This window comes from Pelodiscus sinensis, unplaced genomic scaffold (genome assembly GCF_049634645.1).
Source record: "Pelodiscus sinensis isolate JC-2024 unplaced genomic scaffold, ASM4963464v1 ctg182, whole genome shotgun sequence".
NCBI classification, from domain to species: Eukaryota; Metazoa; Chordata; order Testudines; family Trionychidae; genus Pelodiscus; species Pelodiscus sinensis.
In genome coordinates this window covers 129,614-154,170 of record NW_027465826.1, presented here as the reverse complement: position 1 = coordinate 154,170, position 24,557 = coordinate 129,614, and the positions used below count along the sequence as shown (strand labels likewise).

General features: G+C 70.5%; 1 protein-coding gene across 1 annotated transcript in view; it reads right to left on the bottom strand.

Annotated features, from left to right (window-relative positions):
* Positions 1-1,157: 1,157 nt before the first annotated feature.
* RYR1 (ryanodine receptor 1) overlaps positions 1,158-24,557 on the bottom strand; it is a gene marked incomplete at its 3' end in the record, with an annotated part of 133,229 nt that continues 109,829 nt past the window's right edge. The window contains 20 exon segments of the mRNA XM_075914612.1: positions 1,158-1,200; positions 1,202-1,276; positions 1,278-1,316; positions 1,393-1,527; positions 2,315-2,461; positions 3,148-3,208; positions 3,306-3,436; positions 4,350-4,392; positions 4,526-4,656; positions 5,446-5,682; positions 6,725-6,811; positions 6,896-7,070; positions 7,225-7,298; positions 8,368-9,680; positions 9,965-10,046; positions 14,120-14,149; positions 17,355-17,459; positions 18,235-18,363; positions 18,994-19,082; positions 19,885-19,965. Of these exon segments, the coding sequence (XP_075770727.1) occupies positions 1,158-1,200; positions 1,202-1,276; positions 1,278-1,316; positions 1,393-1,527; positions 2,315-2,461; positions 3,148-3,208; positions 3,306-3,436; positions 4,350-4,392; positions 4,526-4,656; positions 5,446-5,682; positions 6,725-6,811; positions 6,896-7,070; positions 7,225-7,298; positions 8,368-9,680; positions 9,965-10,046; positions 14,120-14,149; positions 17,355-17,459; positions 18,235-18,363; positions 18,994-19,082; positions 19,885-19,965 (3,207 nt within the window).

Sequence of the window (24,557 nt, the reverse complement as noted above, 5' to 3'; positions counted from 1 at the left end):
CCAGCTGACGGCCCCCGAACCCGGTACACCTCCCCCAGCACGGCCCCCCCCCAGCTGACGGCCCCCCGAACCCGGTACCTCCCCAGCACGGCCCCCCCCCAGCTGACGGCCCCCGAACCCGGTACCTCCCCAGCACGGCCCCCCCCCAGCTGACGGCCCCCGAACCCGGTACCTCCCCAGCACGGCCCCCCCCCCAGCTGACGGCCCCCGAACCCGGTACCTCCCCAGCACGGCCCCCCCCAGCTGACGGCCCCCGAACCCGGTACCTCCCCAGCACGGCCCCCCCCCCAGCTGACGGCCCCCGAACCCGGTACCTCCCCAGCACGGCCCCCCCCAGCTGACGGCCCCCGAACCCGGTACCGCCCCCAGCACGGCCCCCCCCCCAGCTGACGGCCCCCGAACCCGGTACCGCCCCAGCACGGCCCCCCCCAGCTGACGGCCCCCGAACCCGGTACCTCCCCCAGCACGGCCCCCCCCCAGCTGACGGCCCCCGAACCCGGTACCGCCCCAGCACGGCCCCCCCCAGCTGACGGCCCCCGAACCCGGTACCTCCCCAGCACGGCCCCCCCCCAGCTGACGGCCCCCGAACCCGGTACCACGCCCCAGCACGGCCCCCCCCCAGCTGACGGCCCCCGAACCCGGTACCTTCCCCAGCACGGCCCCCCCCCAGCTGACGGCCCCCGAACCCGGTACCTCCCCAGCACGGCCCCCCCCCAGCTGACGGCCCCCGAACCCGGTACCTCCCCAGCACGGCCCCCCCCCAGCTGACGGCCCCCGAACCCGGTACCTCCCCAGCACGGCCCCCCCCAGCTGACGGCCCCCGAACCCGGGTACCGCCCCAGCACGGCCCCCCCCAGCTGACGGCCCCCGAACCCGGTACCGCCCCAGCACGGCCCCCCAGCTGACGGCCCCCGAACCCGGTACCTCCCCAGCACGGCCCCCCCCAGCTGACGGCCCCCGAACCCGGTACCGCCCCAGCACGGCCCCCCCAGCTGACGGCCCCCGAACCCGGGTACCGCCCCAGCACGGCCCCCCCCAGCTGACGGCCCCCGAACCCGGTACCGCCCCAGCACGGGCCCCCCCCAGCTGACGGCCCCCGAACCCGGTACCGCCCCCAGCACGGCCCCCCAGCTGACGGCCCGCGCCCCACGGCTCACCCTGGATGATGGCCAGCAGGATGACGATGACGAAGAAGAAGAAGGGTGATGTCGAAGACCACGCGGTAGAGCTCGTACTCGTCGCCGGCCGGGTCCTCGATCTCGTCCCCGATGCCCCCCGCCCGCCCGCACCCCCACGTACATGTGGAACAGGTAGCACTGGGGAGACACGGGGCCTTCAGCCGGGCCCGGAGCCGCCCCCCAGCCCCCCGGGCAGCCCCGGCCCCCCGCTCACTGTCATCATGTCGTCGCACTTCATGTCCGGCTCGTCCTCGTCCTCGCTCTTGTTGTAGAACTTGCGGAAGAAGTTGAAGGCCACCACGGTGTAGAGGTAGACGACCACGGCCAGCAGCCCCACCGTCATCAGCAGCTGGGGGCGCCGAGAGCTGGCACCAGGCCCCGGAGCGCCCGCGGGGGTACCAGGGCTGAGCGCCCGCCCGCCCCGCCCCCTGCCCCGCCCCCCGCCCCTCTCACTGGGGCCCCAGGGCCCCGCCCCCTGCCCCGCCCCTCTCACTGGGGCCCCAGGGCCCCGCCCCCCCTGCCCCGCCCCTCTCACTGGGGCCCCAGGGCCCCGCCCCCTGCCCCGCCCCTCTCACTGGGGCACCAGGGCCCCGCCCCCCTGCCCCGCCCCTCTCACTGGGGCACCAGGGCCCCGCCCCCTGCCCCGCCCCCCGCCCCTCTCACTGGGGCCCCAGGGCCCCGCCCTCCTGCCCCGCCCCCCTGCCCCTCTCACTGGGGTACCAGGGCCCCGCCCCCCGCCCCTCTCACTGGGGCACCAGGGCCCCGCCCCCCTGCCCCGCCCCTCTCACTGGGGCACCAGGGCCGAGCGCCCGCCTGCCCCGCCCCCCGCCCCTCTCACTGGGGCCCCAGGGACGAGCGCCCGCCTGCCCCGCTCCCCGCCCCTCTCACTGGGGCACCAGGGCCCCGCCCCCTGCCCCGCCCCTCTCACTGGGGCACCAGGGCCCCGCCCCCCTGCCCCGCCCCCCGCCCCTCTCACTGGGGCACCAGGGCCCCCGCCCCCCTGCCCCTCTCACTGGGGTACCAGGGCCCCTGCCCCCCTGCCCCGCCCCCCCCGCCCCTCTCACTGGGGCACCAGGGCCCCGCCCCCCTGCCCCTCTCACTGGGGCCCCAGGGCCGGCACTGGGCATCCCGCCCACCTGCTTGCCGTTGTGGGTGACGGAGGACAGGATGGTGCGCAGCGTCTTCACCCCCATGGCGATGTCCAGCAGGTGGGCGGCGAAGAAGAAGTTGTTGTAGTGACCCAGCAGGGACATGACCATGTACCAGGCCAGGTAGAGGAAGGACTGCGGGAAAGGGCAGGGGTGGGGGTGGGGCACCTCCTCGCGGGCGCCCCTCACCGGGGCATCTGGTCCCGGCCTGCTCCACTCAACTGCCACAGCCCCCGCCCCCTGGCCCCTCCCCTTCCTCCACCTGGCCCCCGCTCGCCCGCATGCTCCCCGCCCCCCCGCTCTGCCCCCTTGTCCCCCAGCCCCCCGCCCTACCTCCTAGCCCCCTGCCTGCCCCCTAGCCGCCTGACTGCCCCCCAGCCTGCCCCTTAGCCCCCTGCCCTACCTCCTAGCACCCCGCTCTGCCCCCCAGCCTACCCCTTAGCCCCCTGCCCTACCTCCTAGCCCCCTGCCTGCCCCCTAGCCGCCTGACTGCCCCCCAGCCTACCCCTTAGCCCCTGCCCTACCTCCTAGCACCCCGCTCTGCCCCCCAGCCTACCCCTTAGCCCCCCGCCCTACCTCCTAGCCCCCTGCCTGCCCCCTAGCCGCCTGCCTGCCCCCGCCAGCCCCCCTGCCTGCCCCATAGCTCCCCACCCTACCTTCTAGCCCCCTAGCCGCCTGCCTGCCCCCCAGCCTGCCCCTTAGCACCCCTACCCTACCTCCTAGCCCCCTGCCTGCCCCCTAGCCGCCTGCCTCCCCCCCGCCTGCCCTTAGCTCCCCGCCCTATCTCCTAGCCCCCGCCTGTCCCCCCCGCTCGCACTCACGTTGTCGGTGAAGATGACTCCGAACTTCCAGAGCTGGTACTTGATGTCGATGGACATGACCCTGTGCGGGGGGGAGGGGGATGAGAGTGGGGGCATGTTGCCCCCCCGCCTTATGAATCTCCCCCCAGCCCACCCCCTCCCCAGCCCCGTCCCCTCACCAGGTCAGCAGGGACTTGTCAGGCGGGGGCTTGCGCTCGCTCTGGGCGCTGATCTCCAGGCTGGCCAAGTCCATGCCCAGCAGCTCCGCGATCCGCTCCCGCCCGTAGATGTCGCCGTATTTCTCCAGCACCTGGGGGGCAGAGCGACATCCAGGGGCCAGATGGGAGCTCCCCCGCCCCTCGGGAAAGGCCCCGTGCCCGGCTCCCCTCCCCTCCCCCCCAAAGCCCCGTGCCTGGCTCCCCTCCCCTCCCCTCCCCCAAGGCCCCGTGCCCGGCTCCCCTCCCCTCCCCCCCAAAGCCCCGTGCCCGGCTCCCCTCCCCTCCCCTCCCCCCAAGGCCCCGTGCCCGGATCCCCTCCCCTCCCCCCCAAAGCCCCGTGCCCGGCTCCCCTCCCCTCCCCTCCCCCCAAGGCCCCGTGCCCGGCTCCCCTCCCCTCCCCTCCCCCCAAGGCCCCGTGCCCGGATCCCCTCCCCTCCCCTCCCCCCAAGGCCCCGTGCCCGGCTCCCCTCCCCTCCCCTCCCCCCAAGGCCCCGTGCCCGGATCCCCTCCCCTCCCCCCAAGGCCCCGTGCCCGGCTCCCCTCCCCTCCCCTGCCCCCCAAGGCCCCGTGCCCGGCTCCCCTCCCCTGCCCCCCAAGGCCCCGTGTCCGGCTCCCCTCCCCTGCCCCCCAAGGCCCCGTGCCCGGCTCCCCTCTCCTCCCCCCCAAGGCCCCGTGCCCGGCTCCCCTCCCCTCCCCCCAAGGCCCCGTGCCCGGCTCCCCTCCCCTCCCCTGCCCCCCAAGGCCCCGTGCCCGGCTCCCCTCCCCTGCCCCCCAAGGCCCCGTGCCCGGCTCCCCTCCCCTGCCCCCCAAGGCCCCGTGCCCGGCTCCCCTCCCCTGCCCCCCAAGGCCCCGTGCCCGGCTCCCCTCTCCTCCCCCCCAAGGCCCCGTGCCCGGCTCCCCTCCCCTCCCCCCCAAGGCCCCGTGCCCGGCTCCCCTCTCCTCCCCCCCAAGGCCCCGTGCCTGGCTCCCCTCCCCCCCCCCCCCCCCACCGTGCAAGGGACTCACCTTCCTCTTGACGAATTTGTCCCAGTAGTTGCTGGGGAAGGACCTGGCGAGGGGACAGCAAGAGGCAGGGTGAGGGGGGGCCGGAGGGGGGGAGCACCCCCTTCACGTCGGGGGGCTGCCAGGGGAGATGGGGGAGGCCCGGCCCCAGCAGGGGGCGCTGGCAGGGGCCCACGTACGGCGTGTTCAGCGCCAGCCGGTCCCACTGGCCCTTGATGTCGTCGTCCTCGGGCTGCTCCGTGATGTAGAGCCCGTCGAACTCCAGCTTGCGGGCCAGCTCCTTCTCCCGCTTGAAAATCACCAGCGGCACCTGCGGGAGGGCGGGCAGGTGGGCGTGGCCCCGGGGGTGGGCGTGGCCCGGCAGGTGGGCGTGGCCCCGGGGGTGGGCGTGGCCCTGCAGGTGGGCGTGGCCCCGTGTGACATGGGGGCTGGGCCACGCGCTGGGCTTGGGCTGGCGCTGCAGTGACCCCTGCTGGCCTCTGTCTGGAAGCACGGCCCAGCGGGGGGCGCCCTGAGGGCCCCCATGTGCGGCCCGTGGCCCGACCGGCTCTCACCGGAGAGGGAAGGGTCGGTCTCGGCTGGGAAAACGTGGAGGAGACTAAGCCGAGTGCCGGGGTCTGAGGCTGCCTGGCCCCCCCTTCGCTGCCACAGAACCCGGGCCGTGCGGTACCTCGCAGCAGCAATCGCCCCCTGCCTGTGGTCGGGGCGTGGCCTGGTGGGCACAGCCCAGTGGGGGGTGGCCCGTGGCTGGCGGGCGTGGCTCCCTGCCCTGCAGCCTGAGGAGATTGGAAGGGGCTTGGCCCCAGTAAAGAAACCAGAAAATCCCGGACACGGTGCGGGAAGCCCGGTGGGGACCTTCCCCTGCTGTGTGGGGCGGGGCGGGGGGGGGGGCGGGGCGGGGCCATTTAAAGGCACAGCGCCCTTTTTTTTTGCTTTGGTCACCCCCCCCCCTTTTTTTTTCCCTCAACAGAATGTTTTCCCGGTGGTTTTGGTTTTTTGGGGGGGAGGGGTGTTCGGTATTTCTTGTTAACCCATGTGGCAACCTAGTCCCCGTGGCAGGTGGGCGTGGCCCCGTGGGTGGGCGTGGCCCGGCTCGCACCTTGAGGCAGTTGTAGCCGATGATGCAGAGGAAGGCCACGAGCGTGTGGGTGATGGACAGGAACTGCAGCGTGGGCTGCATGTAGCCAGTGCTCTCCTCCAGGAAGAAATAGACCACGCTGTCCTCCTCGTCCTCCCCGGCCCCCTCGCCGCTGGCCCCGACGCCCGAGCCCCCGGCCAGGTCCTCCGCCAGGGCGGAGCCCTCCAGCTCCTCCTCGCCGGGCGGGGAGTCCGACACCTGCAGGGCAGGGACGGCTTGGGGCAGGGCCGCTGGGAGCCCCACCTCCAATCCCAGAGTCCAGGAGCCCCGTGCTGTAACCACTAGCCCCTGCTCCCCGCCAGGATGCAGGACCCCTGGCTCCCAGCCCCCTGCTCTAACCACTGGCCCTGGCTCCCAGCCCCTTCTCTGCTGTAACCACTAGCCCCTGCTCCCTGCCAGGACCCAGGACCCCTGGCTCCCAGCCCCCTGCTCTAACCACTGGCCCTGCCTCCCAGCCCCTTCTCTGCTGTAACCACTAGCCCCCGCTCCCTGCCAGGACCCAGGACCCCTGGCTCCCAGCCCCCTGCTCTAACCACTGGCCCTGCCTCCCAGCCCCTTCTCTGCTGTAACCACTAGCCCCCGCTCCCCGCCAGGATGCAGGACCCCTGGCTCCCAGCCCCCTGCTCTAACCACTGGCCCTGCCTCCCAGCCCCTTCTCTGCTGTAACCACTAGCCCCTGCTCCCTGCCAGGACCCAGGACCCCTGGCTCCCAGCCCCTTCTCTGCTGTAACCACTAGCCCCCGCTCCCTGCCAGGACCCAGGACCCCTGGCTCCCAGCCCCTTCTCTGCTGTAACCACTAGCCCCCGCTCTCTGCCAGGACCCAGGACCCCTGGCTCCCAGCCCCCTGCTCTAACCACTGGCCCTGCCTCCCGGCCCCTTCTCTGCTGTAACCACTAGCCCCTGCTCCCTGCCAGGACCCAGGACCCCTGGCTCCCAGCCCCCTGCTCTAACCACTGGCCCTGCCTCCCGGCCCCTTCTCTGCTGTAACCACTAGCCCCCGCTCCCTGCCGGGACCCAGGACCCCTGGCTCCCAGCCCCCTGCTCTAACCACTGGCCCTGCCTCCCGGCCCCTTCTCTGCTGTAACCACTAGCCCCCGCTCCCTGCCAGGACGCAGGACCCCTGGCTCCCAGCCCCTTCTCTGCTGTAACCACTAGCCCCCGCTCCCTGCCAGGACCCAGGACCCCTGGCTCCCAGCCCCCTGCTCTAACCACTGGCCCTGCCTCCCGGCCCGAGCTGACCTTGTAGAAGAGCAGGATGAAGTTGATGGCGAAGGCCAGGAAGAGGGCCAGGAAGCGCAGGTTGTAGAAGTTGCGGGACAGGTAGTTCTGAAAGGACAGAGCAGGTCGGCACCTGTCTGAGCCCGGACCGGAGCCAGCCCCCCCCCCCCGCCCCGCCCCGCCCCCACCTACCAGGAACTTGACCCTCTGGATCTCCAGCTCAGCCCAGACCTCCGAGCCTGCGGCAGGCGGCTCCTCTTTGCGCTCCCGTGGGGCGGACGCCTTCCTCTGCTGTGTCCTGGGGGCCTCGGCCTCTGTGTCCTGGGGGGCTGCCGCTGCCTCCGGCCCCTTCTCCCCGTTCTCCGTGCTGCGGGGGCAGCGGGTAAGTCGGGTGTGCGCCCCTCCCCCCACGCTGGGGAGCAGCCCCTGGCCAGGGTGGGGGTACACCGCTGGGGGAGGGGTGGGGCAGGCCTGTCTTGCTGGGACCCAGCACCCCTCCACAGCGCCCTGCCCCCACTCACTCGGCCTTCTCAGCCTCCTCGGGCAGCTCCGCCATCGGCTCCGGCTCCGGCTCCAGCGTCTCCTCCCCGTCCGGCTGGGAAGCGACACAACAGAGCACGTGTCAGGGACCCGCAGTGTCGGGCCAGGGACGTGGGACCAAGGCAGAGCGCGGGCCTGGCTGGGATGCGAACCTGGGTCTCTCCCGAACCTGGGAGTCCCACTAGACCCCACTGCCCTCCCTGAGCCAGGGAGAGATCCCAGGAGTCCCGGCTCCCAGCCCACTGCTCTAACCACTAGACCCCACTGCCCTCCCTGAGCCAGGGAGAGAACCCAGGAGTCCCGGCTCCCAGCCCACTGCTCTAACCACTAGACCCCACTGCCCTCCCTGAGCCGGGGAGAGAACCCAGGAGTCCCGGCTCCCAGCCCACTGCTCTAACCACTAGACCCCACTGCCCTCCCTGAGCCTGGGAGAGAACCCCGGGGTCCCGGCTCCCAGCCTCCTGCTCTAACCACTAGACCCCACTGCCCTCCCTGAGCCGGGGAGAGATCCCAGGAGTCCCGGCTCCCAGCCTGCTGCTCTAACCACTAGACCCCACTGCCCTCCCTGAGCCTGGGAGAGAACCCAGGCGTCCTGGCTCCCAGCCCCCTGCTCTAATCACTAGACCCCACTGCCCTCCCTGAGCCGGGGAGAGAACCCAGGAGTCCCGGCTCCCAGCCCGCTGTTCTAACCACTAGACCCCACTGCCCTCCCTGAGCCATGGAGAGAACCCAGGAGTCCTGGCTCCCAGCCTGCTGCTCTAACCACTAGACCCCACTGCCCTCCCTGAGCCTGGGAGAGAACCCAGGCGTCCTGGCTCCCAGCCCCCTGCTCTAATCACTAGACCCCACTGCCCTCCCTGAGCCGGGGAGAGAACCCAGGAGTCCCGGCTCCCAGCCCGCTGTTCTAACCACTAGACCCCACTGCCCTCCCTGAGCCGGGGAGAGAACCCAGGAGTCCCAGCTCCCAGCCCGCTGCTCTAACCACTAGACCCCACTGCCCTCCCTGAGCCGGGGAGAGAACCCAGGCGTCCCGGCTCCCAGCCCCCTGCTCTAACCACTAGACCCCACTCCTGTCCCAGAGCCGTGGACAGAGTCCCGGAGCCCTAAGCCCCACCCCAGCGTACCCCCAGTTTCCTCTTGAGGATGGGGGAGCCCTCAGGCGTGGGCGGCTCCACGGCCGTGGCGTCCCCTATGTCCCCCAGCCCTCCGGGGGCGTCGGGGGCGGCTGCCCGGTAGTGCCCCGGGTCCTTCTTCATCTCCAGCCTGAAGACCTCCCCCCCCTCGTCAGGGGCCTCCTCCTTGCCGGCCTCCGCGAACTCGGCCGCCTGCCCGTCCTCGGCGGCCTCCTCGCCGGCCTCGCCTGGCGCCAGGTCCCCGTGCACCTCGTCCTGCGTGGGGTCGGGCATGCTGGCCAGCAGCTCCGTCACCGTCAGCTTCTTGGCCCCCTCCACCAGGCCGCCGCCGAAGAGCAGGCTCCAGAGCAGCAGGAGCAGGCCCTTGAGGGCGCCGGAGACGAAGAGCAGCAGGCCCAGCAGGGCGGCGGACAGGCCGGCGCTCACGCCCACCGCCAGCTCCCGGAGCGTCATCCTCCTGAGGCGCCGGAGCCGGCGCCGCGCGTTGCGGTAGGTGAGGAGGCGCAGGACGTCCAGCGCCCCCTCCAGGAACTCGCCGAAGGCCGAGGCCGCCTCGGAGGGCGCTCCCGCGGCCGGCTCCACCTCGGCCCCCTCCCCGCCCTCGGCCTCCTCCTCCTCCTCCTCCTCCTGGCCCGCCTCCTCCTCGGAGATCTGGGCCGCGATCTGCATCTCGAAGATGGTGTCCTCGCAGAAGCTGACGAAGAGCTCCATCTTCTCCGCCTCGCCCCCCTCGTTGACCACGTCGAAGATGAACTGCCGCTTGGACTCCCGCACCTGCGGCATCTCCCACTGGGCCCGGTTGCTCTCGCTGATCTCGAAGTAGATGCGCTCGATGCGCTTGCTGGCCCCCATGATCTCGATGCGGCCCAGGTAGGGCCGGAAGTAGGTGAGGATGCTCTCGGCCTGCTCCAGGAAGGTGCGCAGGCGGCCGTCGTGGGGCACGTGCTCCGACAGGTTGGTGAGCAGCACGGCCACGTTGAAGCCGATGTCCTTGGCCGGCTCCTGGAAGCGGCTGGCGAACTCCTCGTAGTCGATCATCTCGTTCTCGTCGGCCTCGGAGCAGGAGAGCAGGAACTGGATCTCGGCGGGCGTGTACTGCTTCTGGCTGTCCATGGCCTTCTGGAAGTCCTTCTTGGAGATCAGCCCCCGCGGGTCGCTCAGGTAGTCCCGGAAGGCGTCCGAGGCCACGATGTCCTTCAGCTTCAGGAACATGTCGAAGAACTTGAGGATCATCTCCACGTTGCTGGACGACTCCACCAGCATGTCCACCATCTGCCGCGCGATGGTGCCGTTCACCACGTTGCCTGGGCGGGAGAGAGGGTCAGGGGGGCAGAGGAGCGTGCCCAGGGACGGGCAGACAGGACACGGGGATGGGCAGACAGGACACGGGGATGGACGGACGGAGAGACGGGTGCACGGGGGGACAGACGGACACGGGGACGGGCAGACAGGACACGGGGATGGACGGACGCGCACAGATGGAGAGACGGGTGCACAGGGGGACAGACGGACACGGGAGCAGCTGGGCACACGTGGGATGGACAGACGGGGGGAGGGAGCAGGACAGGGGGTGGGAGACGGGACCCACCCTCCAGCAGGGACAGCAGCATCACCACCATGTCCTTCTGCAAGTCCAGCAGCTCCTTCAGCAGCCCGATCTGGCTGGCGTCCTGCAGAGACACAGGGACCAGCATGAGAAGGGAGAAGCCCCCCCCGCACATACGCACGGCCGTGGCCTCGCACGGACCTCACGCCCACACGCACGGCTATGGCCTCGCACGGACCTCACGCCCACACGCACGGCCATGGCCTCGCACGGACCGCACGCCCACACGCACGGCCATGGCCTCGCACGGACCGCACGCCCACACGCACGGCCATGGCCTCGCACGGACCTCACGCCCACACGCACGGCCATGGCCTCGCACGGACCGCACGCCCACACGCACGGCCATGGCCTCGCACGGACCGCACGCCCACACGCACGGCCATGGCCTCGCACGGGCCGCACGCCCACACTCACGGCCATGGCCTCGCACGGACCTCACGCCCACACGCACGGCCATGGCCTCGCACGGACCTCACGCCCACACGCACGGCCATGGCCTCGCACGGACCTCACACCCACACGCACGGCCTTGGCCTCGCACGGAAGCCACACACGCACGGCCTTGGCCTCGCACGGAAGCCACACACCATGCCCCTTTCTGTCCTCGGTGTCTCTGGCGGGAAGCTGCAAGCTGCGCTCCGTGGCTCAGCGGAACCGGAGGTCCCAGCCCCAATGGACCTGCGGCCCCACATGAGCCTAGGGCTGCCCAGCCTCATGTTCGCCAGGCCTGGGGCTTCGGACTTGCTGACCCCAGCAGGAGCCGCCTTGCCCTGGGCCTGCTGCATGATGGAGGGATCCCTACACCATCCCCGCCCCGGGCAGGGTGGCCCCCAGGCCAGAGACACCCCTTCAGCGCCCCACTCGCCGCCCGCCCCAGAGCAGGGACCCCGGCCTGCGGCTGTGCAGGGAGCATGCGGGGGAGGGGCCGCGCCCCTCCCCCCTTACCTCGGGGTACAGCCTGCTCCAGAAACGCTCCTCAGGGGCAGCGCAACAAAGAGAGAGTTTGGGTGCAGAAACCACCTGCCCAGCGCTAGCGGGGGGTCCCCAGCCCCCCCCAACTACAGAGCAGGTACCGGTCGGGGAGCCCCCGGGGAGGCGCACGTGTGCAAAAGCCCAGAGGCATGTGCTTGTGACCGTGGCCATGCACGGGCATGTGTGTGAACATCCGTGCTCTCGTGTGTGCACAAGAACTTGTGCATCAGTGCAGGTGCAACCCCAGGTGAGCGTGCACGTGCAAACTCACATCTTCGTATGCCTGTGAGCTCCCCTGTGCACTCAGCTGCTTGGGCAATGCACGGCCATGTCATGTGACATCCCAACCCGCAGCACTAGGTGCACACACGTGTGCAATGGTGAATGCACACCTGGTGACGTGCGTATGGACGCTCCCCTCCCCCAAGCAGCCGCCCCTTTCTGGGAGCCAAGGCCCTTTTCCGGGTGCACTGGGGGGGGCCCAGTGAGTCCTGCAGCTGCCATCGCTAGAGCCCCCCCCCCAGAACACGGGGCACTGAGCCACGGCAGCACCAGCTGCCCACCCGGCCCCCGTGCTACAGGGCAGGCACGGCCTGGTTGGCTGGGGGATGGGTACATGGGCGGGGGGAGACAGCTGCACAGACGGGGGACCCAGGCCAGACCAGCCGCTGCCCTCGCACGGCCGGGAGAGGGTCCCTAGGTACGAGACGCACCCGGGGCTTTGCTCTCCTAACAAGCAGCCACCAGGGCCAACTACTAGGAGGATTACGGTACACGCACCACTGTGGCCCTGCCCAGGCCCAGGCAGGGTGGGGGCTGGCTCCTATGCCCCTCCCCCAGCTGCAGGGGCGTGGCCAGGGGACCCCCCACTTGAGGGGCTCAGGCTGCAGGCGGGGCCCAGCCGCTGGTGGGGGGGGCTGCTGCCACAGCCAGGGGTGTCCCCCTCCCCCTGCAGGCCCCCTGTGCGCAGAGCGGGGATGGGGACCGGGGGCGCCTGCAGGGCTGTCCTGAGGGGGTGCAGGGACTGGGGCCACCCCCCGTGGTCCCGGTTTGGGGCCCAGAGCACAGGGCCTGGGCGGTCGTCCCCGTCCGTCCTCGGCCGCGCTGGCTCTGGGCGCCGGCTCCTGGCCCAGCCTCCGGCTCAGTGGTGGGGGGCCCAGGGCCTGAACCGGTGTGGGGAGCGCCCTGGTTAGAGACGGCGTCTTCACATACACACGCATGCACACATACGTGCACACACAGACTTACATACACATGCACACACTAACACATACATGGGCACGCACACACTCACCCATACGCACACACAGACTTACATACACATGCATGGGCACACACACGCCCACACACACACACACACTGCCTCCCCCCTCCACACCCCGCCCACACACGCACACACTCCCCCCACACACACTGCATCCCCCCTCCACACCCCCCCACACACACTGCGTCCCCCCTCCACACACCCCCACACTCTCCCCCCCACACACACTGCGTCCCCCCTCCACACACCCCCACACTCTCCCCCCCACACACACTGCGTCCCCCCTCCACACACCCCCACACTCTCCCCCCACACACACTGTGCCCCCCTCCACACACCCCCACACTCTCCCCCCCACACACACTGCGTCCCCCCTCCACACACCCCCACACTCTCCCCCCACACACACTGCGTCCCCCCTCCACACACCCCCACACTCCCCGCCCCCACACACACTGCGTCCCCCCTCCACACCCCCCCACACTCCCCGCCCCCACACACACTGTGTCTCCCTCCACACCCCCCCACACTCTCCCTCCCACACACGCACACACTCCCCCCCCACACACTGCGTCCCCCCTCCACACCCCCCACACTCTCCCCCCACACACACTGCGTCCCCCCTCCACACCCCCCACACTCTCCCCCCCCACACGCACACACTCCCCCACACACACACTGCGTCCCCCCTCCACACCCCGCCCACACACGCACACACTCCCCCCCACACACACTGCGTCCCCCCCACACTCTCCCCCCCCACACGCACACACTCCCCCCCCACACACACTGCGTCCCCCCCACACTCTCCCCCCCACACACTCCCCCCCACACACACTGCGTCCCCTCTCCACACCCCCCCCACACTCTCCCCCCCACACACGCACACACTCCCCCCCCACACACACTGCGTCCCCCCTCCACACCCCCCCACACTCTCCCCCCCCCACACGCACACTCTCTCCTGCTCAGCACACCGAGGGCTCCCCTAGACGGACCCAGGTCACCCCCGGCTGCGGCTGCAGGGGGTCGCTCACACTGGGCAGCGGGGCAACGATTCTAGTGAATCCCCCTCCCCGAGACAGGACGAATGGTTCACAAAAAGGGATTTCCTGAGGCCCTGCCTGGGGTTGGGTTACGCACCCGGTTAGTGCGTCAGCGTGGTCTGGCCTGGGACCGAGGGATGGGGGAGGGAGGCGAAGGCGCGAGAGGAGGCAGGGAGGAGGGAGGTGAGGGGGGGCGGCGGCGGGAGGGAGGAAGGGAGGGACGGAGGAAGGTGAGGGCGCGGGTGGGGCGGCGGTGGGGGGGGAAGGGCGGGCGGGGCGGCGGTGGCAGGAGGCGAGGGCGCAGGCAGGGCAGCGGCGGGGGGAGGTGCGGGCGGGGGGAGGCGCGGGCAGGGCGGCGGCGGGGGGAGGCGTGGGCAGGCGCGGGCGGGTCGGGGCGGCGGCGGGGGGAGGCGCGGGCAGGCGCGGGCGTGGGCGGGGCGGCGGCGGGGGGAGGCGCGGGCAGGCGCGGGCAGGTTGGGGCAGCGGCGGGGGGAGGCGCGGGCGGGGCGGCGGCGGGTGGAGGCGTGGGCAGGGCGGGGCGGCGGCGGGGGGAGGCGCGGGCGGGGCGGCGTCGGGGGGGAGGCGCGGGCGGGGCGGCGTCGGGCCGGGGCGGCGGCGGGGGAGGCGCGGGCGGGGCGGGGCGGCGGCGGGGGAGGCGGGGCGGGGCGGCGGCGGGGGGAGGCGCGGGCAGGGCGGCGGCAGGGGGAGGCGCGGGCGGGGCGGCGGCGGGGGAGGCGCGGGCGGGGCGGCGTCGGGCCGGGGCGGCGGCGGGGGAGGCGCGGGCGGGGCGGGACACTCAAGCCGCGGGGGCGGCCGGCCGGGAGCTGGCGCGTGCCACACACAGGTTCTTACGCCGTTTCGAAGTCCGGCCGGCTGGCTCATCTGTCACATCAGAATAAAAATGTTATTCAGCAACATTTTTAGGAGCATTTTTGTATCGTGCCGGCCGCTTCCTTTCCTGCCTGCGCTGGCCGGGGGGCAGTGGGGTCCAGAGCTGACTGCGCCTGCAGGGAGGGGCGGGGCTAAGGGGCGCCAGGAGCAGACACACAAGGCCCGGCTCCACCTGCTCTAACCACTAGTCCCTGCTCTGCCGGTTCTGGGGCTAGAGCCCAGACTCCGCCCCACACTAACCCCTGGGCGGCTCCACTCCAAGGCTAGTCCCTGCTGCTTCCTTCTTTGCAAGAGCCTATGCAAATGAAGCGCGGATTAGCATATCGCGCCTCTTAATTTGCATAATTAATTAGGGGATGTTTGTGCCCAAGTGGCTGTGTAGACGGCTCCTTTTTGCACAACACCCCCCTCTTGCACAAGAGCCGTTCATCCTCATGTTTTCAGGTGCAGGGCTGGACAGACGGACGGGGGTTGGAGCGCAGGAGGGGGGACAGACGGACGGGGGTTGGAGCACAGGAGGGTGGACAGACGGACGGGGGGGCAGAGCACAGGAGGGGGGACAGACAGATGGGGGGCAGAGCACAGGTGGGCGGACAGACGGACGGGGGTTGGAGCGCAGGAGGGGTGGACAGACGGACGGGGGAGGCAGAGCACAGGAGGGCGGACAGACGGACGGGGGTTGGAGCGCAGGAGGGGGGACAGACGACGGGGGTTGGAGCGCAGGAGGGGTGGACAGACGGACGGGGGTTGGAGCACAGGAGGGCGGACAGACAGACGGGGGTTGGAGCGCAGGAGGGCGGACAGACGGACGGGGGGGGCAGAGCACAGGAGGGCGGACAGACGGACGGGGGTTGGAGCGCAGGAGGGCGGGAGGAGAGACGTCCAGGGGGGTGGGGTCGTAGCGGGGGAGGAGAGACGTCCGGGGGGGCGGGGGTCGTAGCGGGGGAGGAGAGACGTCCGGGGGGGGGTCGTAGCGGGGGAGGAGAGACGTCCGGGGGGGGGTCGTAGCGGGGGAGGAGAGACGTCCGGGGGGGGTCGTAGCGGGGGAGGAGAGACGTCCGGGGGGGGGTCGTAGCTGGGGAGGAGAGACGTCCGGGGGGGTCGTAGCGGGGGAGGAGAGACGTCCGGGGGGGGTCGTAGCGGGGGAGGAGAGACGTCCGGGGGGGGGTCGTAGCGGGGGAGGAGAGACGTCCGGGGGGGGGGTCGTAGCTGGGGAGGAGAGACGTCCGGGGGGGGGTCGTAGCGGGGGAGGAGAGACGTCCGGGGGGGGGTCGTAGCGGGGGAGGAGAGACGTCCGGGGGGGGTCGTAGCGGGGGAGGAGAGACGTCCGGGGGGGGGTCGTAGCGGGGGAGGAGAGACGTCCGGGGGGGGGGTCGTAGCGGGGGAGGAGAGACGTCCGGGGGGGGGTCGTAGCGGGGGAGGAGAGACGTCCGGGGGGGGGTCGTAGCTGGGGAGGAGAGACGTCCGGGGGGGTCGTAGCGGGGGAGGAGAGACGTCCGGGGGGGGTCGTAGCGGGGGAGGAGAGACGTCCGGGGGGGGTCGTAGCGGGGGAGGAGAGACGTCCGGGGGGGGGTCGTAGCTGGGGAGGAGAGACGTCCGGGGGGGTCGTAGCGGGGGAGGAGAGACGTCCGGGGGGGGTCGTAGCGGGGGAGGGGGGCCCGCGGGACGAGCCCAAGGGGCCTGGCGTAGGGGGCCCGGCCCGTGACCCGTCCTGCGCAGGGGGCAGCGGCCGTCCCCGCCGGACGGGATCCGGAGCCGGCGGCCGAGTCGTGGCAGCAGCAGCGCGCTCGGCTCCGGCGCCCAGGGCGACTCGAGCGCCGCGGGAGCTGGGAAGGAGCAGACGGGGGGCACCTAACGGGCTGTCTCGGGCGGGGGGTTCTCCGTGGCCGGACGGACAAGGGGCCCGCGTGCCCCACACCCCAACCCCCGTGACCACACTGCCCCTGTGCCCTGTGGGGCCAGCCCTCCGGCCTGGGGCTGCATGGACCCCGGGGACGTGGCTCACAAAGGAAGGCGAGACGGAGAAATACAAAAATGGGGGGCTCAGGGAACCCCCAAAGCGCTGCCGCGGCTCGGGGAAGGGAGGGGCGGGCGAGCGAGGGGTTAGTAGGCAGTGAAAGGGGTGAAAGGTGCCTGCCCACCCCCCACACGCCCACGACCAGACTCAGATTGGGGGGCCCGTCGGCTGGACCCCAAACCTGTATCTCCGGCTCCACTAGCCCCCCCAGCCAGAGCTCAGGTTGGGGGAGGGGCTGGGCCCAGCAGCTGATGAGAAGCAGCAACGGGGGGGCCCAGCCCCGGATGAGACGCAAGGGGGGGCCCCGTCCCTGGATGAGAACACACATGGGGGGGTTGAAGGGGTTGTGTTTGCTCTGTTCACTCCGTGTGATTTCTACCAGCCCATGGCAACTGCACGGGCGTGCCTCAGTTTCCCTCCAGGGACATGGGGATTTTGGGTTGAGAGCGACACTGGCCCGGGGGAGGGGGGGGTGACCAACTGGCCCCTTGTGCCCGGGAAGCTGAAGGAAGGGGGGGCAGCTGGGGGGCCGGATCTCACTGGCTCGGGGCTGCGCTGCCCAGTCTGTGCCGCGCCGGGTCCCTGGGAACCGTCCTCGCAGGCGGCGGAAATGCACCCTGCGGCAGCTGGCGACGGAGCCGGCACCGACGTCCTCAGAGCCGGGGGACGGCGCGTCTGGCTCCCCCCGGACCCGAGAGCCCCGCCCTGGGCACGCCCCTCGGGGCACAACCCCCCCCCCGCCCCTGGGCACGCCCCTCGGGGCATGACCCCCCCCCAGCCACGCCCCTCGGGACACGACCCCCCCCGCCCCCGGGCATGCCCCTCGGGGCCCGACCCCCCCCCCAGGCCCCGGCCACGCCCCTCGGGGCCCGACCCCCCCCGCCCCCGGGCCCGCCCCTCGGGGCACGACCCCCGACCCCCCCCGCCCCCGGGCACGCCCCTCGGGGCCCGACCCCCCCCCCGCCCCCGGGCCCGCCCCTCGGGGCACGACCCCCGCCCCCCCCCGCCCCCGGGCACGCCCCTCGGGGCCCGAACCCCCCCCACCCCCGGGCACACCCCTCGGGGCACGACCCCCCCCCCGCTGGGCAAACCCTTCGGGGTACGACGCCCCCCCCCGCCTGACACTGGGCAAGCCCCTCGGGGCACGACCCCCCCTGCCCGGGGCAGCCGCGGCTGTACCTGAGCCAGCTTCATCATCATGTGGGCGAAGACGTGGAGGAAGCCGACCACTGCGTCCCACAGCCGGCTGTGCGCCAGGCTCTGCTGGTTCCCCGTGCACGGGCCCTGCCGGGGCAGATGGCGCCCGTCACCAGGGCCCCGCCTGGCCGAGATGCAGCCGCCTCGGGGGGTAACAATAGGGGGGGCAGCCCTGGGGGGACTCTGGGGGTAACGCTGGGGGGGGCCCCAGGAGGGCAGCACTAGGGGGACTCTGGGGGTAACGCTGGGGGGGGGCCCCAGGAGGGCAGCATAGGGGGACTCTGGGGGTAACGCCGGGGAGGCCGGGGGCAGCATGGGGGGACACTGGGAGTTACGCCGGGGGGGCCCTAGGGGGGCAGCACTAGGGGAGCTCGGGGGGCAGCGCCGGAGGGGCTCTAGGGCAGTGCCGGGGGGGCTCGGGGGCAGCGCCGGGGGGGCCCTAGGGGGGCTCTGGGGCAGTGCCGGGGGGCCCTAGGGGGGCTCGGGGGCAGCGCCGGGGGGCCCTAGGGGGGCTCGGGGGCAGCGCGGGGGGGCCCTAGGGGGGCTCGGGGGCAGCGCCGGGGGGCCCTGGGGGGGCTCGGGGGCAGCGCCGGGGGGCCCCTGGGGGGGCTCGGGGGCAGCGCCGGGGGCCCCTAGGGGGGCTCGGGGGCAGCGCCGGGGGGCCCCTAGGGGGGCTCGGGGGCAGCGCCGGGGGGCCCCTAGGGGGGCTCGGGGGCAGCGCCGGGGGGCCCCTGGGTGGGCTCGGGGGCAGCGCCGGGGGGCCCCTGGGTGGGCTTGGGGGCAGCGCCGGGGGGCCCTAGGGGGGCTCGGGGGCAGCGCCGGGGGGCCCCTGGGTGGGCTCGGGGGCAGCGCGGGGCCGTACCTGGATGTACTCGGTCAGGCTGTTGAAGACCTGCTTGGCCACCGCCATGGCCTTGGAGAAGTTTCTCTTGCCCTGCTCGTCGATCACGTCCTTGCCCGAGTAGTACCAGTAGAAATCGCTGATGGACTCCTGGGGGAGGGTTAGCGCTGACCCAGGGCCCCCATGGCTGCGGGGGCGCGGCTGGTGCCTGTGCAGCTGGCGGGAAGGGGCTCCGGGGCGGGGGGGGCTGCAGGTGGAGGGGGCGGGCAGGGCTGGGCAGGGGTAGTGGGGGCTGGAAGAGCGGGGGGGGGCTCGGGGGCCAGGGACAGAGGGAGAGGGGGCAGCAGGGGATAGGGAGGGGCTCTGGTGGGGGATTGGATCCAGCAGTGGACTGGATGGGGGTGGGGGAGGGGCTCCGGCAGGGAAGGGGGCAGGGATGGGGCGGGGCTCCAGCCGAGGAGAGGTGGAGGGGAGGGGAGGGGCGGGGCTGCGTTGGGGGGGGAGGGGGGCAGCATTGAGGAATGGGGCTCCGGCGAGGGAGGGGGCAGGGAGGAGGCGGGGCTCCGGCCGAGGAAGGGTGGAGCTCGGGGAGGGGGCGGGGCTGCATCAGAGGGGGAGGGGGCTCCTGGCAGGCGAGGGTGCGGGGACGGGACGGGACGGGACGGGACGGGGCGGGGCTTCGGCCGGGGAAGGGTGGAGCTCGGGGAGGGGGCGGGGCTGCATCGGGGAGGGGGCGGGGCTCCCGGCAGGGGAGGGGGCGGGGAGGGGCGGGGCTCCGACCTGCAGACGCAGCAGGTAGTCCACGGTGCAGATGATGATGTTCACGGTGGTCGTGTTGCCCGTCTGCGTGCGCAGGTAGTTCTGGAAATCTGCCGGGGGAGACGTGGTCTGAGCCCCGAGCCCTGGGCAGGGGCCCCGGCCGGCCCCAGGAGCTCTGCCCCCCGCCCCCTCCCGCCCGGCCGGCCCCTGGGGCTCAGCCCCGCCCCCTCCCGCCCGGCCCCAGGGGCTCTGCCCCCCGCCCCCTCCCGCCCGGCCGGCCCCTGGGGCTCTGCCCCCTGCCCCCTCCCGCCCGGCCGGCCCCTGGGGCTCTGCCCCCCGCCCCCTCCCGCCCGGCCGGCCCCTGGGGCTCAGCCCCGCCCCCTCCCGCCCGGCCCCAGGGGCTCTGCCCCCCGCCCCCTCCCGCCCGGCCGGCCCCTGGGGCTCAGCCCCGCCCCCTCCCGCCCGGCCCCAAAGGCTCTGCCCCCCGCCCCCTCCCGCCCGGCCGGCCCCTGGGGCTCAGCCCCGCCCCCTCCCGCCCGGCCCCAGGGGCTCTGCCCCCCGCCCCCTCCCGCCCGGCCGGCCCCTGGGGCTCAGCCCCGCCCCCTCCCGCCCGGCCCCAGGGGCTCTGCCCCCCGCCCCCTCCCGCCCGGCCGGCCCCTGGGGCTCAGCCCCGCCCCCTCCCGCCCGGCCCCAGGGGCTCTGCCCCCCGCCCCCTCCCGCCCGGCCGGCCCCAGGGGCTCAGCCCCGCCCCCTCCTGCCCGGCCCCAAAGGCTCTGCCCCCCGCCCCCTCCCGCCCGGCCGGCCCCTGGGGCTCAGCCCCGCCCCCTCCCGCCCGGCCCCAGGGGCTCTGCCCCCCGCCCCCTCCCGCCCGGCCGGCCCCAGGGGCTCAGCCCCGCCCCCTCCCGGCCGTACCGTTGTTGTGACCCTCGCACATCAGCTGCAGGAAACGGAAGAGATCCTGCGTGAACTCATCGTCCGCCATCACCTTCTCCCCTGGAGTGGGTGGGGGGGAGAGACAGAACTGGCCCAGGTCAGCAGTGGGCAGGGGGAGGGGCCAGGTTAGCGCACACGGCGGGTGAGGGGAGGGGCCGGGTTAGTGCACACGGCGGGTGAGGAGAGGGGCCAGGTTAGCACACACGGCGGGTGAGGGGAGGGGCCAGGTTAGCGCACACGGCGGGTGAGGGGAGGGGCCGGGTTAGTGCACACGGCGGGTGAGGAGAGGGGCCAGGTTAGCACACACGGCGGGTGAGGGGAGGGGCCGGGTTAGCGCACACGGCGGGTGAGGGGAGGGGCCGGGTTAGTGCACACGGCGGGTGAGGGGAGGGGCCGGGTTAGCGCACACGGCGGGTGAGGGGAGGGGCCAGGTTAGCGCACACGGCGGGTGAGGGGAGGGGCCGGGTTAGTGCACACAGTGGGTGAGGGGAGGGGCCGGGTTAGTGCACACGGCGGGTGAGGGGAGGGGCCAGGTTAGTGCACACGGCGGGTGAGGGGAGGGGCCAGGTTAGTGCACACGGCGGGTGAGGGGAGGGGCCGGGTTAGCGCACACGGCGGGTGAGGGGAGGGGCCGGGTTAGCGCACACAGTGGGTGAGGGGAGGGGCCGGGTTAGCGCACACGGCGGGTGAGGGGAGGGGCCAGGTTAGTGCACACGGCGGGTGAGGGGAGGGGCCGGGTTAGCGCACACGGCAGGCAGGGGGAGGGGGCAGGTTAGCGCACACAGCGGGTGAGGGGAGGGGCCAGGTTAGCGCACACAGTGGGTGAGGTGAGGGGAGGGGCCGGGTTAGCGCACATGGCGGGTGAGGGGAGGGGCCAGGTTAGCGCACACGGCGAGTGAGGGGAGGGGCCGGGTTAGCGCACACGGCGAGTGAGGGGAGGGGCCGGGTTAGCGCACACGGCGGGTGAGAGGAGGGGCCGGGTTAGCGCATACGGTGGGTGAGGGGAGGGGCCGGGTTAGCGCACACGGCGAGTGAGGGGAGGGGCCGGGTTAGCGCACACGGCGGGTGAGAGGAGGGGCCGGGTTAGCGCATACGGTGGGTGAGGGGAGGGGCCGGGTTAGCGCACACGGCAGGCAGGGGGAGGGGCCGGGTTAGCGTACATGGATGGGGGAGGGGCCGGGAGCAGCCAGGTAGCCCACACGCCAGCACACAGCACACGGGCCCCCCCGCCCGACAGGCCTTGTTCGGGTGCTAAGAGGCAGTGATTGGCCGTCATAGGAAGATTCCGGGCCAGGTGCCCCCCCCCAGTCTGTTTGCCCCACAGCCCAGACAAGGGGGGCCAGGGGAGGGGCTGGTCGGGGCAGGGCTCACCGCCAGGTGCTGTCCTGGGGGCCTTCTCCCTTGGCAGGAGCCGTGCCAGGAGGGGGAAGCGCCGGGCGCCGGACGGGACACCTTGAGCCAGCTGGTTCCCCCTCTGCTGCCAGCCCACCCCGAGAACTGGGCGCATGTGCGTGTACCTGAGCCCTGGCGCCCCCCTCCCGGCGCCCGCGGGACTGGCAGCTTTGGGGGAACGCCGGAGCCCCACTGGGGGGCTGGTCCTTGGGCATCGGAGGAACCTTTTGCTGGTTGGTTTTCAACACCTCCCAGCTGCACAAGGCGTTACTGGTGGTGGCCCAGGAGAACTGGGGGGCCCGAGGGGATTTACTTGGGTGACTCCTTGCTGGTCGGTGTGGGAGCAGACGTGCTCGGTGTGGCTGGTTCCGTGCTGAATAGTGGGGGGGGGAACCTTCAGTCGTGGGCTGCAAGTAGCCCTGGCTCTCAGCTATTGGCGCGCCCCAGAAACCGCCATATAACACCCCTAGCCTGAGCAGGGAGGGAGTAATCCCTGAATGAGGAGAGTGAAAACTCCGAGGATGGAGGAAGTAAACCCCACTGAAATAAGGAAGGCATAACCCCGAGTAAGGAATGAGTAATCCCCACCATGAGTGAGGAGGAAGTAACCTGGAGTGGGGAGCGATTAACCCCCGAGTAAGGAATGAGTAATCCCCACCATGAGTGAGGAGGAAGTAACCTGGAGTGGGGAGCGATTAACCCCCGAGTAAGGAATGAGTAATCCCCACCATGAGTAAGGAGGAAGTAACCTGGAGTGGGGAGCGATTAACCCCCGAGTAAGGAATGAGTAATCCCCACCATGAGTAAGGAGGAAGTAACCTGGAGTGGGGAGCGATTAACCCCCGAGTAAGGAATGAGTAATCCCCACCATGAGTAAGGAGGAAGTAACCTGGAGTGGGGAGCGATTAACCCCCGAGTAAGGGATGAGTAATCCCCACCATGAGTAAGGAGGAAGTAACCTGGAGTGGGGAGCGATTAACCCCCGAGTAAGGGATGAGTAATCCCCACCATGAGTAAGGAGGAAGTAACCTGGAGTGGGGAGCGATTAACCCCCGAGTAAGGGATGAGTAATCCCCACCATGAGTAAGGAGGAAGTAACCTGGAGTGGGGAGCGACTAACCCCTGAGTAAGGAATGAGTAATCCCCACCATGAGTAAGGAGGAAGTAACCGGGAGTGGGGAGCGAGTAAGCCCTGAGTAAGGAGCTCAGAATCTGGCCCATTGGTTCCAATGGGAGTTGAGCCCGAGCAAGGACCGCGGGATTCAGCTCAGGTTACAGGGTTCAGGCAGCATGCGTCTCATTAGGGACCCGCGGGGCTCCTCTGTGTTCTTGCCTGTGGCGGATGGGGTGGGAGGGATATTGGGTTTTTACAATATCGTCACTCCCCGAGATCCTGGCATCAGCAGGGCTGGGCCCTGTCTGCCCAGTGCAGCAGGCAATTGAGGGAGGAAGAGAGAATTCAGAGGAAGGAGGGGAAGGGATTGGGAGAGAGGGACCATCGTTAATGTTACTGTCTGGCTTACTGGGGAGCCATTTAGTATTTATTTCAAAAAATATGTTGAGGCCAAACACTGACTTCTGAATTCTGGCTGAGATCCAGCTGGAGTTAAGTGGAAGATTTGCAAGAATAAACTCTGAGTAATGTAGGTGCAAAGTCCAGAAAATGGGGAGTAAAGTCAGAATAAAGCAGAGTCACTAGGAGTAAAGGCAGAGTAAAGTCTGGATAACTAGGAGGAAAGGCAGAGTAAAGCAGAGTCACTAGGAGTAAAGGCAGAGTAAAGTCTGGATAACTAGGAGGAAAGGCAGAGTACAGCAGAGTCACTAGGAGGAAAGGCAGAGGAAAGTCTGGATAACTAGGAGGAAAGGCAGAGTACAGCAGAGTCACTAGGAGTAAAGGCAGAGTACAGCAGAGTCACTAGGAGTAAAGGCAGAGGAAAGTCTGGAGAACGAGGAAGAAAGTCAGAGTAAAGCAGAGTCACTGGGGGTATGTCTATACTACCACCCTATTTCAAACTAGGGTGGTTAATGTAGGCGACCGGAGTTGCAAATGAAGCCCGGGGTTTGAATTTCCCGGGCTTCATTTGCATCTCGCCGGGCGCCACCATTTTTAAATGTCCGCTAGTTCGGACTCCGTGCCCGTGGCACGAACTAGGTAGTTCGGATTAGGCTTCCTATTCCGAACTACCGTTACTCCTCGTGGAATGAGGAGTAACGGTAGTTCGGAATAGGAAGCCTAATCCGAACTACCTAGTCCGTGCCGGCTTCATTTGCAACTCTGGTTGCCTACATTACCACCCTAGTTTGAACTAGGGTGGTAGTTTAGACATACCCTGGGAGTAAAGGCAGAGAAAAGTCTGGAGAACTAGGAGGGAAGGCAGAGTAAAGCAGAGTCACTAGGAGGAAAGTCTGGAGAACTAGAAGGAAAGGCAGAGTAAAGTCTGGAGAACTAGGAGGGAAGGCAGAGCACAGCAGAGTCACTAGGAGGAAAGGCAGAGTACAGCAGAGTCACTAGGAGGAAAGGCAGAGTACAGCAGAGGCACTAGGAGGAAAGGCAGAGTACAGCAGAGGCACTAGGAGGAAAGGCAGAGTACAGCAGAGTCACTAGGAGGAAAGGCAGAGTACAGCAGAGTCACTAGGAGGAAAGGCAGAGTACAGCAGAGTCACTAGGAGGAAAGGCAGAGTAAAGCAGAGTCACTAGGAGGAAAGGCAGAGTACAGCAGAGTCACTAGGAGGAAAGGCAGAGTACAGCAGAGGCACTAGGCGGAAAGGCAGAGTACAGCAGAGTCACTAGGAGGAAAGGCAGAGTAAAGCAGAATCACTAGGAGGAAAGGCAGAGTACAGCAGAGGCACTAGTAGGAAAGGCAGAGTACAGCAGAGTCACTAGGAGGAAAGGCAGAGTAAAGCAGAGGCACTAGGAGGAAAGGCAGAGTACAGCAGAGTCACTAGGAGGAAAGGCAGAGTACAGCAGAGTCACTAGGAGGAAAGGCAGAGTAAAGCAGAGGCACTAGGAGGAAAGGCAGAGTACAGCAGAGGCACTAGGAGGAAAGGCAGAGTACAGCAGAGTCACTAGGAGGAAAGGCAGAGTACAGCAGAGGCACTAGGAGGAAAGGCAGAGTACAGCAGAGGCACTAGGAGGAAAGGCAGAGTACAGCAGAGGCACTAGGAGGAAAGGCAGAGTACAGCAGAGGCACAAGGAGGAAAGGCAGAGTACAGCAGAGTCACTAGGAGGAAAGGCAGAGTAAAGCAGAGTCACTAGGAGG